This window comes from Anopheles bellator, chromosome 2 (genome assembly GCF_943735745.2).
Source record: "Anopheles bellator chromosome 2, idAnoBellAS_SP24_06.2, whole genome shotgun sequence".
NCBI classification, from domain to species: Eukaryota; Metazoa; Arthropoda; class Insecta; order Diptera; family Culicidae; genus Anopheles; species Anopheles bellator.
This window is the reverse complement of record NC_071286.1, coordinates 75,424,941-75,442,096: the sequence shown is the minus strand read 5'-3', so window position 1 is coordinate 75,442,096 and position 17,156 is coordinate 75,424,941. Positions and strand designations below refer to the sequence as shown.

The following is a 17,156-nucleotide window of genomic DNA, read 5'->3' as shown; positions in this document are numbered from 1 at the left end:
GTGTGTATGCTTGCGCACTGGGGGGCCACATGAGGCGTAAAAACTAGCGTCAAATTAATTCGTAATGCCAAACGTGCTTACGTTCGTGTTTTTGGTCCGAGAAAATAGAAGTAGAAGAGAAATAAATTGATTCATGAATATTAATTTAAGTTTTTTTCGATTTTGTTGCTATAGCAGCGAATAAGAACGTATATTGTCCTCTGTAAGCAAAGCGTATGAAAAAAGTATTTACGCTCGGTCGACCCGTAAACGTTTTGACAGAGGCGCAGCAGTTTGGCATTAATCTGTAATGTCAAACACGTTACGTTACGCATCGTCTGTCCCCGCAGTGTCCTGTCCACACAGGCTTCGCGAAGTGGCTAGCAAAAGTGAAGGATAAACGCGAAACAGGCGCTACAGTATTATTGTAATCGGTAATCGCAAAGTCGTCCTGTGCTGGTGGGTGTGTTCGATTGCGTGAAGGCAAGGACACGGAAAACATCGTCGCCTGAAGAGTGTGAGCCTGAATTGTGCCGTGTCCCTCGCTTGGTTCTGGTTACAGATCGATTTCGATTGCGCATCGTGTGTTGTTTCGTGTTTTCTGGCTGAAACACTGCTGACCATTATCATGGCCGACATCGTAAAGGTAATTTCCAGCGACCCTTCCTGCTGCCCTGCCCGAAACACGAAACCAACACGTCGTCCACGCAACTTTTTACTTTTGCATAATCCTGCCCAACGATAACAAGTGGCCGCTGATTCGGGCCAGGAGAAGAGAGGTGGGCTTGAAGATACTTATACTACCCACAGAGAAACAGCTCGATTGTTTCGGCACTGCACATTCACAGACCGTGCTTTACTACGCCCTTATGCTTATCAGTGAAAAAGAAAACGAAAAAACACAGTATCGCGTGTAGGAGTTGAGCGCCACTTGTCTCGGGGCAGGAAGCGGGATAGAGCAAAGGAATGTGCCAGCATTGAGTGTGTCGCACCTTAATTCCGTATCCTTTGCTTCCCAGCTGCAGAAGAATGGAAGGCAAAATAGCCCCAAGAAAATATTGTGTTGTGATGCAATGTTGTTCGCAGTGCTGTTCCGGAAGAAAAACGGTGGTTTTCGGGTTTAACTCATGTTCTCGACATATCTTTCGTTTATTTTCGGATCTTTTCAACGTGCAATCACGATGACCAACGACGACCTTCGACGGCAGATCGCAGGGGCTCACATCCTCATATACGAGGCCTACTACAAACAGGTGAGTTGGTTGCAATGTAGCGCAGGTTACTTGATTCGAATAAATATGGTCCTGCTAAATCAAACGACTTGGAGCGAACACAGGAAGTTGGCGCCGAGGACCACTCAACATAGGTGGCGCTCCTTATGAAGCGCCATACCAAACAATGCGTCACGTATCTGGTCTGGACGTTACACGTTCAAACGAAAAAGGAAACGGAGCGAATTCTTTTCTGATGGAGACGGTGAACATGGACGGTTACAAGTTCCGAATAATAATTGAACTAATTGAACTAATTGAACTTCAAAAGACAGCAACGTTGTTAAAAAACTTCCTTCTTTTTATTGAATTTATGTTCAGTACGTAAATTTCAAGCCATTGATGCGTTAAAGATAGTCTGAGTTTTCTGCCCTAACAATTCATTGCCCTCATTAACGGATTGCTCCTTTTTGTCACAGCTCGACCCACAGGAAACGAACGAAATACCAGCAATGCCTGCGGCCAAGTTCCTCAAAAGATCCGGTCTCAGCGACGTGGTGCTCAGTCGCATCTGGGAGTTGTCAGACCCGAACGGCAACGGATTCCTTACAAAGGAGGGCTTCTTCGTGTCGCTCAAGTTGATCGGTCTGGCACAGGAAGGTTCGGAGATGAACGTCAAAAACGTTTACCAAGAACTGTCGAAACCACCGAAAGTGGTAAGTATTCCGCTTGATTGTGCAAATTGCGTGCCTCACAACTTCATTTTCTTTTCCTCTGCTTCCAGGGTGACTTGCCCAAAGTTCCGGCTCAGGTAAAAATGCTCCCGCCCGAAAGTACCGATTGGTCGATGCGCCCGGAGAAACGCCAGCAGTACGAGCAACTGTTCGAGTCACTGGGCCCCGTGGATGGTCTGCTGCCCGGTGCGAAGGTACGCAACACGCTCATGAACTCGAAGCTGCCAGTGTTGACGCTCGGCCGCATCTGGGATTTGGCTGACCAAGACCGGGACGGTAGCCTGGACAAGCACGAGTTCTGTGTGGCCATGCACCTAGTGTACGAGGCGCTTGATAAGCGTGCCATTCCGGCGGTGCTTCCGCCGCAGCTACAACGCAACTATGCCGCCCCCGGAGCAGCGACGAATGGTAACGGTTCGTTCGATGCTTTCGGTGGCGATGGCTTTGTGGCCAACTTTCCGACCGATATTGCACCACCACCGGTCGTGCCACCACTTCCGGCTGCGCTCAATCGACCACCGTCCGCCGTGGGTGGTGCCATTCCACCGATGATTCCGCCCGTTCCGATGGTTCCCCTTCTGCCGGGTAGCACCGGACCGATCGAAGTGACCAGTTGGGTCGTTTCGCCACTGGAGCGCTGCAAGTATGAGGAAATCTTCAACAAAAGTGACACCGATCGGGACGGGCTCGTGTCGGGTCTCGAGATCAAGGATGTGTTTCTGCAGTCAGGCGTGGCGCAAAACAAACTCGCCCACATCTGGGCCCTCTGCGATACGCATCAGTCGGGCAAACTAAAGCTGGAAGAGTTTTGTCTGGCGATGTGGTTCGTCGATCGCGCCAAGAAGGGTATCGATCCACCGCAAACGTTAGCCCCCAACATGGTGCCACCAAGTTTGAGAAAAAGTTCACTCATTCAGGCTCAGGTACGTGTGGATGTGGTTTCCTTTTTGTCCATGACACTGGTAAATTGGATTGTTACCTATGTGGTTTACCCTTCCTAGGAACCACCGCAACCGACCTACAGCAATCCGGAACTGGAGATGATATCCAAAGAGATAGAAGAGCTGGCCAAAGAGCGTCGTCTGCTGGAGCAGGAAGTAGCGCAGAAGGAGGCCGACGTGCGAATCAAGAGTGGAGAGCTGAGAAGTTTGCAAGTGAGGCTCCGAATCCAGAATCTGCTCAGCCCGGGAATGCACGTCTATTCGAAGGATAATGGTCCGTTTTTACCTTTGTAGAGCGAACTGGACACACTGACGGCCACTCTGAAGCAGCTGGAAAACCAAAAAGGTGAAGCTCAGAAGCGTCTGGATGATCTCAAGAATCAGGTAAGTACGTTGGTGATGGAGCCATGGCCAGTTTTTTTTTCTCGCCAATCCAGAATTTATTCCCTAATCCCGCAGCCAGAGTCTGTTTTGTGGCCCTCTGTGCAAATTGCATAATGGCCACTGCACCACTCGGTTGAACTTGTGTTTTATCTTTATTTATTTAACATAGACTTATCAAAATACCAAACGAATTGCTCGTTTTAAGTAACGCTTCACGTTTCGATAACATCATCTTTATGCTTTATCTTATCACTTCTTTCGAGTGCCACTTTTTTCGACTAACATCGACGTTAACCAGATGGTTGTCCAACGAAAGTATTTGCATTTGAAGCACTTCGGTGTGTAGAGATGCGCCGAAAAAAATCGTGAAACATGAAATTTCAGGAAGACACTGCGGCTCGCTACTAACCAACTACATTCTACCAGCTTTTAAGCATCTAACTCGTCGCTAGAATTCGTCGTAAGAAGATCAAATAACATTTTTAACGCATTAACAACAAATTACTACTACATAATATTTACCGAACTTGAAGAAAAGAATTGAAACACTGCGTGTGCGTTACTGTGTTCCCGTCGTGTGCGTCAATCTTTACTCGTGTCCAATGTCCACTCATTAATTTGTTAGTGTTATTACGGTGCGACAACACTTTTCAAGAAAGTATCCTATTCAAATTGCCAAAGGCATTAAATTGCTAACCCAGAATGCGCTATGACCGGTTGATGGGAACGCATAAGCACTGTAATATAAGGATATGGGGCTAACATTAATCAAAATTAAATAGTATCTAATTTTCATCTCGATTCTTTTTACCCTTTCGTGTAATAATTTTACCACAATTGGTCGCTCCGCAACGTTATTGCAATTGTCCGATTTAACAACTGTCTCGCTATGCAAAACCAAATTTCGTTTGCGATCTGCTTGTGTTGTGGTTCACACCAACTCCGCTCTCCGGGGGAGTGTTTTTCGGTTACCATGTGACCTATGGCTCTATCGTGTGCACGAAACATTCGACTGCCTCTGCCCTCAGCAAGCAGATGTTGATGAGGCCGTGCTGGCGGTAAAACGCAGCATCGGTGACGCCCGTGAACAGGTTGGTTTTATTTTATGATTTACCTCTTTTGTTCCACGCTTTTTCGTTTGTTTGCCCATGTTTTGTGTATGTTCCTTTATGAATTAGTATCTGGTTGAGGTGCGTGCAGTTTGTGTTTACTAACATTGGGTGTAGCTTATTTTTTACTTTTGTTTTGCTTTCAATCTCTCCTCGAATTGTGCCCTATCTCTGGTGGTGGGCTAACAGTGGTCCAGAACTGTATCTTGTTTTCTGTTGTACGTTGTTGTCCGGTCAAAATTGTAAAAAACGTTAAATATTCAATTGAAATATTGCACTGACCGAGCTCGATCGTTCAATCTGTTCCTCAGTCATTCACTCTTCACAGCCTCATCTTTGAACTGTGTTTGTGTCGCATTAAATTCGATTAATTTTATGTTATTTTGCTGCGCGATCTCCGCGGTCCGATTCGATCGTCGTCAATTGAATGACTCTTTTTCTTTTTTCTTCGGTGAATCTGTTCAGTCTTCTACGGCAAGCGCCGACAGTTAGTGTTCAAAAGTTGGTGATGGATGATGGTAGTGCGAAAGTTCGGGTGTCTACAAAAACATTGAAGCTTGTTTTTGGTTGTAGCTACAAAAATGACATAAATACGGCCCGGTCCGTTCTTCTAAGTGACAAAAAATACAAAAATGACCTCTCTTTACGGCCCTATCTTCCCTCTGCTGTTCGTATTTTGACCGGATTGTGATGATTTCGTTATCCTTGATCCCCAGCCGTATCCCCAGTTCCCATCCTTGTCCTTGTTCCACCGTCGGAACCTGCCATGTTAAATGTTCAAAACTGTTTGCACCCGGGTGCCCGATGGCCCACCGGGTTAAATGGTTCACTTAGGCCGATATATACTAATACACGTTTGTTTGGTTAAAGGTGAACAAAATTCGTGACCAGTGCCAGAAGCAGGAGGCCACACTCAAGGAGCAAGAAGGTGAGCTGGACTCGCGTCGTTCCGAGTTGCAGAAACTGAAGGACGAAGAACAGGCGTTGGAGAAGGAGTACCACGCCGGCACAAGAGAGGTCGATCAGCTTACCTCGCAGCTGCAGGACACGCAGCTAGAAATTAGCCAGGTGAAGGCAATGGTCAGCCAGATCCAGGAGTACCAGCGGCAGATGACCGATGCCCTGTCCATGTTCAGAACAGCAATCGAAGAGAACGATCCGATTCTGGTGTCGGATTACTCGCTAAAGATCGAGCCCGAGTTCCGCGAAGCGAAACAAGCGCTCGAGGACAAAGAAGTGGAGAACGCCAACAAGCGTGACCCATTCGGGGACAACAGGGCGAACGGATTCAACGCCGCTGAGGCCGAGACCGGGTTTGGTGATGATTTTAAAACGAACGGTTTCGCGACCCAGTTTGATTCGGGTCCACACGGTGTCAGTAGCGCCGGATTCGGTGATGAAGGATTTGGAGCATTCGACCATTCAAACATGGCTGGCAACAAACCGCACACTGCCGATCCCTTCGCAGCGTCCACCGTCGATCCGTTTGCCGAGCGAAAGGGTAGTGGCACCGAAGCGGTAAAGATCTTGCGCGAAACGGGGGCTCGTGTCGTACGCACTCACTCATTTGTCACTCTGTTTTAGGTGGCCAAAGACGAGTTTGGATGTGATCCGTTTGCCATTCTGCATGCACCTACCACCGGACAAGCGCTTACACCCAGTCCCAGCCGATCGGTTGCTCCACCGCGGCCGGAATCTCCCAGCCCGGCACTACCGCCGAAGAAGGCGAAGCAACCTCCACCGCGGCCGGCTCCACCACGACCAATGCAGGTAATGTTTTGCTTACGATACGATAACAGTTCACGTGTTTGCTGTAGTTACGATTCTCACATTTGGTGATTGTTTCTCTCTCTCTCTCTCTCTCTCTCTCTCTCTCTCTCTCTCTCTATCTCTTCTCTTTCTGTACTTCTTTAATTAATCCAAACATGCAATTTGTATCTAAAACTGACACACCATAACTGATCTGTTACCTAACCTTTGTAATGTGCTCAAAAAACACGAACACTCGCAAACGGTATCTCCGGGTCCTCCGTGCAGGGTCCTACACCTACCAAACCTGCACCGCCGGCGTCGGATGCCTTCGGTGATAGTAGCGGCGGTGGCAGCTTCGCCAACTTTGCCGACTTCGACAATAAGGTAGTTATCAACAATCAGCTAATCTATCGTTTTGGCACGAAACCTAGGTGGACTTGACCACCGGAGCGCCGATGATTCCGGCCTGTTCCGGTCGAAAAAGTCGCAAGTTCTTGTCTGTGTTTTTGTGTTTATCTTTTTCCACCGTTCGCCATCGCCCCTATCGCTCACTGTTACCACCGGCCTTCGGGCCGGCCGGGTCTTTCCATTGCTTGTTTGTCACTTGCCCACACGGAATCTGCACGCGTTAGGCCAACAGTCATTTCAGTTAGGCTAACATTCCGCTTTCAATCCGTTTTTTTAAGATTATGCATGATGGTGCAAACTACCCCTTACCGTCGTGAGTTTCTTTTCGGCGTGTCACAATTGACAATTGTTTACCCTAGCGCAAGTGAAAGAAATTTATATTGTTGCCCTTTTCAATGCTCGCATTTACACTTTGTAAGATAATGTTTCATTTTCTATTTCTTCATTCATTTCCTTGGAATTTACAGCACCCTTTATTAACGATCTAACTGCATGTGTAGATGCGTAGAGTATTGCACGTTAGGAGTAGTGTTAACACCTAGCATAGTTTACTGACCAAATAAACGCTATCTAATCCCCTTATCTTTTCGTGTTTTTTCTTTTATTTTTATCGTATTTGTCTTTAAAACACTAAATTTGGTTCTTTTTTAGGTTTATTGTTCTATTATTTTGGATTCTTTTGAGTTATTTGAAGTTTGTATAGTTTGGAGTTTGTGCTTGCCTCCTTTTGTACGGAATCGCTTTTATAACGTGTCCTCTAGCCTGCAACTGCGTTTGATTTAGTTCCGAATCATGACCACCAATGAATGGATTTGCTTCCGCTCGCCATAATAATCTAACACAACAATTCTTCTCTCTTCTTCTTGCGCACTTCTATCGTCTCATCGCTAATTGCAGTGAATATCATCTTAACAGTAGCTATTAAGACACTAACCAATAACCATGGTGCATGAGTGATACTCTCGAGCAGCAAGAGAGAGAGAGAGAGGGCCTCGTAGTAACGACGCAATGTATAAGATACGAAAACTAATCTACAAAAAAAACCCACAGTGTGTGCCTCCTGCACCAAATAACGCGACAATGCACTATGTAGCTTGAACATTCCTTCCATAACGTTGGACGGCCACTAGAATCTCAGATAACCACCTAGTACTATCGGAAGCGCAGAGTGTCACGGCGTGTCACTTATCGAAGTGTAGACCACTACAGTTTGCATGCCGTTCCCGTTTCTTTCTCGCTACCATCGATTAGGTGAGGCTTCGACGTAAAATATATAGTTTCTCGTATCGCGAAAGTCGGTGCAATATCACACTCGAGGCGAGGTTCCAATCAAATGAAAGTACTCCGAAGGAATATCGGAATTAGTATATCGCAGAACAATGTATGAATTGTTCTTATTGTTTTTCATTCATTGTTGACTCTTGAGCCGAAATGAAAATACCAAGCAAAATTCCTATTCCTCCTCACTAACGAATATCGTGTCATACGAAAGGGACATTATCAAGCTCTACTTACAAAAGCAACAGTGCATACGAAAGTAACTATATTTACCTGACAGATTAGAACGAGGTTGGAAAATAGCTTCAAAATAGATGAATTGCATGCCGATGTGTGAAAGGCCGAATTGGGTTTCCTTATCCTCTTTTGAGTCTGTTTATGAATGCGCAACATGGTGCACTATTTTCCTGTGTTATAGCCACGATTTGTTCGACCAAAGCGGTCGACATAGGAATTGATCTTTCTCTTCGGTCTGGTGATACCAAGTTATGCTTGCCACACCACTTACCACGTATCAATCACTTACAGGATGGCTTCCAAGCTGTCTTCTTGTTTAATTCTATTCGATCATTATTCTATCATTTCGATCAGTTTAACTATGAATAGGTTTTCATATGGTTTTTATCACTCAACCGGCTTCTTTTTTGAACCGGAAATACTTCAACGAACCAGAATGTACCTAGCACTAATATTTCGACACAGGTGGAATGATACATAATTAACGTAACGTAAAAACTAGATATAACCGATTGTTCGAATGGTCATCGCAAAGCAGCACACATTACAGTCTGGTGGCACCCCGAAAGTAGCAGTCGCTGTAGTATCCGAACGGAAGCATGACTCGAGATATTAAAGCATAAGAAAAGTCTATATACAAAGAACCAATTTCACGCGAAACGAAGACGAAGCGGAAGTGGCGGATAAATCACATAACCATAGCTCGAATTAAACAAACGTCATCGTCGTGTAAGGCTACCAGTGGGTGGGCCGCATCCAATTACATTCAAAACCAAACGTTGTTCTTTAGCAATTCCAAATAATGGTGCAATGCATAGTTAATTATGTTACTTATTATAGCAGTGAGTCTTTAACTGGCGGAAGAAAGCTAAATCTATCTAATCTGTGGGATCTTCCGGCAAATATCGCAAATGCAAATCACATTGAGACGAAATGCAAACTCTAAGCCCATTCTACATGATCAATAACACTGTGTTTGTGGAATTCATTGTTATGTTTCTAATCAGCTTCTCTATAAAAGCACTAACCTGTTTTACACTGTACTATCTAATACATGTAGTAAATTCATTGCCAAGCTTTACTGTTGGTCTAGTTTGGATACTTTACTCAACTCACTCTTTTACATCTCTAGCATCACGGTACCGAAGCTGAAACACTAGTTTTGTTTTTGGGCTTTGAGTGTTTTGAGTTGTGCTCAAGGGTACGGTGTTCGCGGGTTGCACCTGTATATGAGTGGCACGATCGTTCATCGAACGCAACCCATTGGCACTAGCAACGAATTCCATCGCATGGCCGTATAAAGCGTCGGACGTATCATCAGAATGAATGCACTAATGACTAATTCTCTTCCATCCGTTAATCGCAATCAAACGTGTCTACTTCTAGTGGTAAATAAGTGTGTGCGTGGAACGATCGTTTATCAGGACTTCCCGGTTCCAGGCCTAAAGGGACACACTCTATTTGCTTCGTCTCGTGTACCGCGCTAACATATCCGAATTAACCGCGCATCATCAAGCTTCTAACGGCAGAAGCTAACTTCTAATCGGTGTGCCAGTCATGTCACAGACCTCCGCACGCTGGTTTAACCTATGTTCGTCTGCGATCGTGGCACCGACAAAAGTAGTCGTTTTATTCTTTCTTTCTTTCGTCTCTGACACGATTACATAAACTCCTTTTCGCACTGTTGTCCTTTTCTTTTTCCTTTTCTCATCTTCGCTTCTCTCTACTTCTTTGATTTCTTTATTGTGTGAGATTAGTTCGTGCCAATACGTTACGCTGATCAGTCTTTAATCCAACCGTTTATCTAAAACCGTTTTCCTTTTCCTTCTCTTTCTTTTTTTGCCCATTTTACCCCTTTTGGCGAATTTTGTTTTCTCTTTTGCTTCTTTTGTTTGCCAATGTTAAAATAAATGCTCCTTATTGTTAAACCTTTTCACTTTTGTTCTCTGGGCGCCATCTCTCGATCATCATTCGTGCGTCATACAATATTGCTTTTCACACTTTGTAAATCGTACAAAACAAAAATTGTGTCGTCTTGCGGCGGCTAAGTAGAATCTGAAGCCGGCCACGGCAATGGCGACATCCATTGCAACGGTGCGGCTTTCTGGTGGTGTTGCGTTGGCTACGCCACCAGTGGTCAGTACCACGATCAACGTGAAAGCTCCGACACCACCGATGAATCAACGCATCGTCATCAGCCCGGCAGTGACGGCGCCAACCCCGGTGGTGGATTTTTCGGACGATCCGTTCAAAGACTATCGGTACGAAGATCCGTTCAACATCGAGGATCCGTTTGCCGATGACAGCCCCACCGCAACCGTTTCGGAAGGTATGAAGCTTGTTTTAGCATTCCTTTTGCCAGTGCACCACGCTTTCTGTTATCTTTTTTTCCCCAAGATCCATTTGCCTGTATCACAAACACGCTGAACAACAATAACGTGGTGAAGAGTTTTGATGCCAAGTTCAACAAATCGGCCCACACATCGATGGAAGAGCTGGATGAACTGTATCGGGGGTTGAGCGCGGACAGTGGAATGTACTCCAAGACTGGCGCTCCAAATATTAACCGCCTGAACAACAACACACTGTCTGGCAGCAGCGGTCGTGGGTCAGTGAATGGTGGACGATCAACGCAACCGGAAACGGCCGATCCGTTCGATGCATTTAACGATAATTTTTCGAAAAACACCAACAAACTGGCCGACCGGCGGAACCAGCTGTTCGACGCGTTTGACGGAACTAGTGGCAATGGAGGAAACAAATCGGCCACCGACTCTGCACTGTTCGATGCATTCCGAGCGCCGCTGGCGACAGTCTCTCCAAACACTGTGCCCTCCTCTTCAACGTCAGCAACGTTCAAATCGTTCGAGGACGAGTTTTCTAACATGGACGCAACCAATCTTGTCAACAACAACACAACGCTTGGGACCAGTGCGGCATTCGGAGGCGCCGATTTCGAGGCCAAATTTGACGATGCATTCAGTGGGTTTGTTGCCGGCGGCACAACGAACGGTACCGGTCAGCGGCCCTATGCTGCAACTCTTCCGGCCCCACCAACCAAAGCAAAGTCCGGTGCCACACTGGCGAACAATGGGTCGTTGAGCGGCAGTCTAAAGAAAGCTTCGGCGGTCAACAGCGATTCGCTCGGCGGTAGGCCCGTGGAACGATTTACGGGCGATTACTCGAAGGGCGACACGTTCGATTCCGATCTGAAGGCGGCCCTCGAGCGATCGTTGGTAGAGAAATGATAAAGTGTTGCCGCCGCCGCTGCCGCTTTTTTGTTTTTTAACCTTCCGTATTACCACCAAATTACCAAAACAGTTTTATCACCCTGACCCCGCGGAGATTTCCAACAAAGAGACCGGGCAATCGGGAGCAACGAGCGTAGGGAACAGGTCCCTTCAAGCGATACATCACCGCTCCACTATCTACCATTTCCTCTGGAATAGACTGACGGACAGCGAAAGATCAATCACAAGTACCGAGGCGAGACAAGAAGTTGAAAACATTTCCATTTTGCGTACGTTAGTTTACAGCGTTTTTTAGGCATTAAGCTTTATATTTTTTTTGTTTTTTTTTGTGTTTTTATTATTTTGTTTTTTGTTTTTGTCGTTTCGTTTGTCTTCAAACGCGCCACCTAAAAGATAGGATAACGGTTCAAGGCACGTTTTGCTGCCTCTGCCTCCGCATTCCACTACTGGAACCGGAGTTTAGTAGTACGATAGGGTACGAATTAGACTATAATTTTACAACCATACCCGAGGGCGATCGCTTGTACGACATGCAATGAATTGGGAAAGTGAACGAATTAAACCGACAAAACGGTGCCAGTTTCAACGAGTCTTCTTAAGTGTAAATAATGTGTCGCATTGCTTGGTGATCATGCTGATCAACGATTAATGAATTCGGCTAGCGAAGAAATTTGAAAGATTTCATGGGGAACACTACAAATCGTACAAATTGCCCGCGCACTTTGCTAGAGCACAGGGTACCAGACATCGAAAGGACAGAAATCTCTCGTTTAGCCAGCGCGAGCGGTTTTTGGGCCACGAGCTCCAACACGATATTAGTATTGCTTTGAGCACTAGAGTGAATTTGCGAAATGAGATTTAAGAACCTGCGTGTAGCGAAGTGAATTTCGTAGTAAAACTGAAGGGCGTTTCGGGAGGGCAAAAATTGCAGAGCAGTAGGGGGCACTACGCAGACGCCCACCACCACTCTACGGCTTCGTTGGTTGTTATGTATATTTTGTCTGTAATAAAGAGGCCCAACACCTGTAGCATCAACGTGTGGTGTAGAAGCTTCTTGTGGGAGGGTGACAACATTATCGGTGCACAGTTTCGTGGCATGCACGCAAAATTAGAAGCCTCCTCTCAAGATACAAAAAACGAATGCTTTACTCTTACTCACAACGCCAACCGGAGCGTTTATGTTATGCACAATGAAGTAAATAAAGAACACTAACTGAACATGAATTTGTGAGCCGTTTCCGTTTATTATCATTGTGTCACCGTTTGGTAATCTCACATTCCGATTAAATATCAATTTTCGTACACAGTTTTGCGCGCAACTTTTCCAGCCCGACCCCGTTGGCTTCGGCGTAGTACGGCAGGGCGCGCATCGTTTCGAGCCACCCGTGAACCCGTGGCCAACGGTCACCATCGATGGGCAAGATGAGATTCAGTGTGCTAACGGTGGCCACAACCGAGAAATCGGCCACCGTAAGATGATCCTCGGCAACGTATTTTGTGCGCTGCAGATACTGTTCCAGTACGTCGATCATCTCGGCGATCGGGTCCGTGTGGCTCGAGCACACGTGCGAAATTTGTCCACGAAAGATTTTGCGCTAGAATGGGGATCATAAATTTAAAAACAAAATCAATAATCTACTCACCGTACCGTACCATCACTTCTGCATCGCGTTGAAACAGGAAACCATTGTTGAAGCATAGACGGTTTAACACTTTCGCCCTCTGCACCGGATCGGACACGGCAAGATCGTCTCCTTCGGGGGCGAACATCTCGCAGAGATACATCAGTATGGCGTGACTGTCGGTGATGGTTAGTTCCTCACCGTGGCACAGGACCGGAACAGTGTGTAATGGATTGATCTACAAAACGGAACGCATCCCTTATTGCCTGCGCCGCAATAGCATCACCACGCGGGGGACTATACCTTAACGAACTCACTCTTCAAATGGTCACCAGCGAAAAGGTTCACGTGCTCATGCTCGATTCGATCCTTTACGCCCAACGCGGCCACCGTCAGCAGGACACTGCGCACCGGAGGGCTTACCTCATCGTAGTAAAAAACCAACCGTTTTTGAGGTGCTTCCATTGCGTCGCTCTTCTGGGTGCTCGGAAGGCCGGAAGAATACTGATCAGCAGAGATCGGCCCGACACCGGTGGCTCACTAAGCAACGATCTACGGACGTTTGATTTGTTTAATTAAAGCTGCGAAATTGGAGCGCATGAGCGTGGTTTGCGGTTTGTGGTGTCCCGTGAATGTCTGTTTAGCGGACGTGTTGAAAAGAAATTTGAGATCTTTGCTTAAGCAGAAACTTGGCCACCACATGCCAAGTGGCAACGTCACGGCGTTTGATGGGCGTCATGAAGCATAAAGATCGAGATACAAAGTTCGTTATTTTATTCTATCTTCCTAATTTTATAATTGAGGCAAATTCACGCCTTTAAAAACCGATCTAATTTTATACACGCATCATCGATCTCGGGCGTCTACCGTTCTATGAGGAGATCAACGGCAGAGGCATCAAGTGGCGCGGCCGTCTAGAGAACTGATCCACAACCCGTTTTGGGAAAAGCAAACACAACTTACCGTGTGCTGCTAATCTGGCCTCAGCCGCCCTCAGGGTGATCTTACAACTGATGAAATGTCGGGACGTGAATAAAGTTCCAAACGGTGGGGTGCCTTATCTGGTTTTCTTCGTTTCTTCGTCTACTGCTTACGACCGCCTGATGTTCTTCCTTGGTTTTACTGTGCGTCACCCGCAAGCACATTTTGGCCATATGTTAAACAGAAGTTGATGGTGTCCGTAGCATGCAGGGAATGAGCATAACGTGGCTAAATGATCATAAATCGGACTCAGAGTTTTACGATTACAGCGGAAACAAAGACGGATCACAGATCGAAAGGACATAGTTCCCCGTCACTCGCTCGCTCGGCGAACAAAATTGGACGCCGCGTTTTCAAGGTCAAGCGAGCAACATATCCATTTCGAACCGTGAATATGTTGCTCGGTTGTGTTTGTAGCATAATTTAAAGGGGGAGTTGTTGGTAAACAATCGCCCGCTTTGGGCCATTCTGGGGCTGTGTGCGTCTTGGTCGGTGACCGTGGCACTGTGTGCGTGAGATGCGTAAATTGTTATGTAGATCTTCGAACATTCGAGGCAAAGTTTTATTGAATGTTCTGGCGACCATGATCTTTACTTCCCTTTGGCCGCATTGGCCAGCCGTAAGGACTCACACATTTCGGAAAACTAGACCGCTCCCTGTTGATTGAACCGATCGTAATCAGGCAGCCGGCTCATCCGATCGATCCAGGCGACTAGCTTCCGGTACTTGGCGCGATCGTCCATCGGGAAAAAGGCTTCCATTGTGGCAATCGTCGCGATGCAGCTCAGATCGGCCAACGTTAGCGTGTTCCCCACGATATAGTCGTCCACCAGGGCATCGTTCAGCAGTTCGTAGCCTTTCCTCAGGTAGTCGATCTTGTGCTGGGGCAATTCCGAAGATCCACCGTAAAGGATTGGTTCCTGTGTTGCGGACACGGAAACGAGGACCTTCTCACTTGCGTCACAAGGGAGGAACTGGGAACCGGTTACTTACGAAGTAGAATCTCAGCCGCGAGAACAGCACGCCGGAGTCGAAGTGTAATGCAGCGTTGATTTTTGCCCTAGTGACCGGATCCTCTGGGTAGAGGTGGGAGTGTTCCTTCTTACCGTACTTCTGCACGAGGTAGATAATGATCGCATGGCTATCCCGGAGAACTATGCCCCCGTCGGCGATCACGGGGATCGTGTGCTGAGGGTTCAGCTTCAGGAATTCGGCTGTTCGATGATCGCCGGCCATCAGGTCGATCGGCACGATATCGAGCGGCAGTCCAAGAAGATGCGCCGTCAACTGGACTGCCCGCCCCGGAGGGCTCAGAGTCGCCGTGTATAGCTTAATGTTCGACATGTGGCCGTTTCGCGGTATAACGTGTAGTGTGGCAGAAACCCGAGTGGTTCCTCAAACATTCCAAATCGATTAGCACTATCTCCAGACAGTATTCGTGCTCCAGTATTTGTGTGATGCCACTCCACGCCAGTACATTATTGTTCAAATGTGCTGCCGAATGTGTTGCTGAGAGATAACACCGGCATCGGAACATCGGGTCAAATGATTTTTCGTCTGTTAAAATGGTACATCAAAGTCTCTATAATGCAAAAGAACGAAAAATATTATATATGTTCAACTGGCAGCCCGTCCAAGAATCGGTTTAGCATCCGCTGGCAACACGAGCAACTGTCAAAGGCCGGTGCGCAGTTTTCAATCATAACCTAACCGCTTAGCAGTGCAACCGAAGCCGAACCAACAAGCTAAAAAGTTACCGTCAACGATAAAAATAGGTAATAAGTAGAACAGAAAATGGAATACAGAGTTTCGCAATAATGAGCTATCACTGTCCACTATACTGTATCGCTGTCCGGAACGAAAAAACAATCGTTTGAAAAGAATCTCCTGCCGCCAAGTATCTACAACAAAAACGTACATTAATACTTCTAAAATTTATTACAGGTACGTTTGCTAAAAACAAGAGGCGGCCTCGACAAATAATGCCTACGAAAAGGATGCTTGAAGGAACGCAAGCAACTTGCGGCAATATTCCTACGCAACATTCTAAACCAGCAACAGAAGCTGGTTCCTTGGAAGCCGTTAACATTTCACCATCATCACCAAGCTCTGCCATCGAATCACCTGAATTCATAAACACAGGATCACCACCAATAATAATGAGATCATCAAACGTATCAGTTTCCAATTCATCCGACGATACCGATTCATCAAGGCGTTCTAGTGAGCCGAAAACCGATCCCGTAGACAGGCTTATAGAATATCTTCAACAACGGAAACAGCCGGATGATGTGGAATTGTTGTTTGCCAGCTGTGCTGAGTCAACCAAAAAACTGAAGCCAGCAAATCAACGAAAAGTTAAATTAGCACTGATGCAGTTAATAGTTAAGCTAGAAAACGAGGAAGATCAGGAAAACCAATAAGCTAGGGCCACAAGAGGCGAAAAACGTAGTGTAAAATCAACCAAAAGCAAATGAAATGTCAAACGTTTTTAGCCTCGTGTTTTTGGCCCGAAAAAATAGAAATCGAAGAGGTAAGTTGATTTCTGAGTAATGTTATCTGTTTTTTAGATTTTGTTGGTACAGCAAAAAAGAACTTACACCATTCTCGGTTTGTAAACAAAGCGTTTGCAAACGGTTTTAACGTGTTTTTTTAGGCATAAACGTTTTCACATAAACGCAAACAATTTGGCATTTATCTGAAACGTTAGTTCGTTAGATTATTACAATCCTAATTGGGGGTTGATGAATAGGTTATTTGTAGAGTTTCTAAATGTGTACAAAATTAAATTCTCAACAATCAATTATAAACTCCACTGCCTCACCCATCTTGTGAACGAGGTGAAAAGATTTGGCCCTTTGAGCAAAAAATCATCGAGAACATTCGACAATGCGCTGGCACCTCTTCGGCAAACACCGGTGCTTGAACAGATTGCCAACACACTGCTCGTTCACTTCACTGCATTGAAAAAAAAGATTAACAACCCTATATATTAACATCCCACTGTGAGCAATCCAAACTCCACAATCTACAAATCTGAACAAACGAGCATCAATTTGTGATCAAATTTCAAACAAGTGCCAGTTTGTCGGTTGACTTGTTGATGTTTTGTTTTGGCCTCTTATTTATATTTTGGACGCTTCGCGAACGTTCGCGAAAGTGTTGAACTGAATTTATAAAAAATTACGAAAGTCTGCCATGTCCTTGGCAACTAAAAAATATAAAGGCGGAGGCATACGATGCCATTTAAAAGCCATTTCCTCGACACT

General features: G+C 46.0%; 4 protein-coding genes across 6 annotated transcripts in view; 2 read left to right on the top strand and 2 right to left on the bottom strand.

The window, feature by feature from the left end:
* Window positions 1-381: 381 nt before the first annotated feature.
* Window positions 382-9,448, top strand: LOC131211736 (epidermal growth factor receptor substrate 15-like 1). 3 transcript variants are annotated; one of them, XM_058205323.1, is made up of 10 exons: window positions 382-625; window positions 1,188-1,232; window positions 1,670-1,906; window positions 1,975-2,847; window positions 2,926-3,078; window positions 3,160-3,249; window positions 5,229-5,876; window positions 5,943-6,128; window positions 6,396-6,494; window positions 9,420-9,448. In XM_058205323.1, exons 1-10 carry the CDS (start codon window positions 608-610, stop codon window positions 9,423-9,425), a joined length of 2,355 nt encoding a protein of 784 aa, XP_058061306.1. In that variant the 5' UTR covers window positions 382-607; the 3' UTR covers window positions 9,426-9,448. The 3 variants fall into 3 exon arrangements, with proteins under 3 accessions (XP_058061306.1, XP_058061307.1, XP_058061308.1); XM_058205324.1 differs by lacking the exon at window positions 9,420-9,448 and adding an exon at window positions 7,416-9,084; XM_058205325.1 differs by lacking the exon at window positions 9,420-9,448 and adding an exon at window positions 7,416-9,084 and having other exon boundaries at window positions 1,975-2,862; window positions 5,943-6,132; window positions 6,430-6,494.
* A 658-nt stretch (window positions 9,449-10,106) lies between these two features.
* On the top strand, window positions 10,107-12,474 carry LOC131208058 (uncharacterized). The gene is made up of 2 exons (XM_058200702.1): window positions 10,107-10,259; window positions 10,340-12,474. The coding sequence occupies exons 1-2, from the start codon at window positions 10,107-10,109 to the stop codon at window positions 11,279-11,281; spliced, it is 1,095 nt and encodes a 364-aa protein (XP_058056685.1). The 3' UTR covers window positions 11,282-12,474.
* Window positions 12,475-12,529: 55 nt separating this feature from the next.
* Window positions 12,530-13,969, bottom strand: LOC131208918 (glutathione S-transferase E14-like). The gene is made up of 4 exons (XM_058201859.1): window positions 13,870-13,969; window positions 13,210-13,458; window positions 12,938-13,144; window positions 12,530-12,879 (listed from the first exon to the last, which is right to left on the bottom strand). Exons 2-4 carry the CDS (start codon window positions 13,369-13,371, stop codon window positions 12,568-12,570), a joined length of 681 nt encoding a protein of 226 aa, XP_058057842.1. The 5' UTR covers window positions 13,372-13,458; window positions 13,870-13,969; the 3' UTR covers window positions 12,530-12,567.
* Window positions 13,970-14,483: 514 nt separating this feature from the next.
* LOC131208057 (uncharacterized) overlaps window positions 14,484-17,156 on the bottom strand; it is a 10,453-nt gene continuing 7,780 nt past the window's right edge. Inside the window, exons 4-5 of the mRNA XM_058200701.1 lie at window positions 14,881-15,281; window positions 14,484-14,807 (exon numbers count right to left, since the gene is read on the bottom strand). Of these exons, the coding sequence (XP_058056684.1) occupies window positions 14,532-14,807; window positions 14,881-15,281 (677 nt within the window). The 3' untranslated portion in view covers window positions 14,484-14,531. The remainder of the gene's footprint in view (window positions 14,808-14,880; window positions 15,282-17,156) is intronic.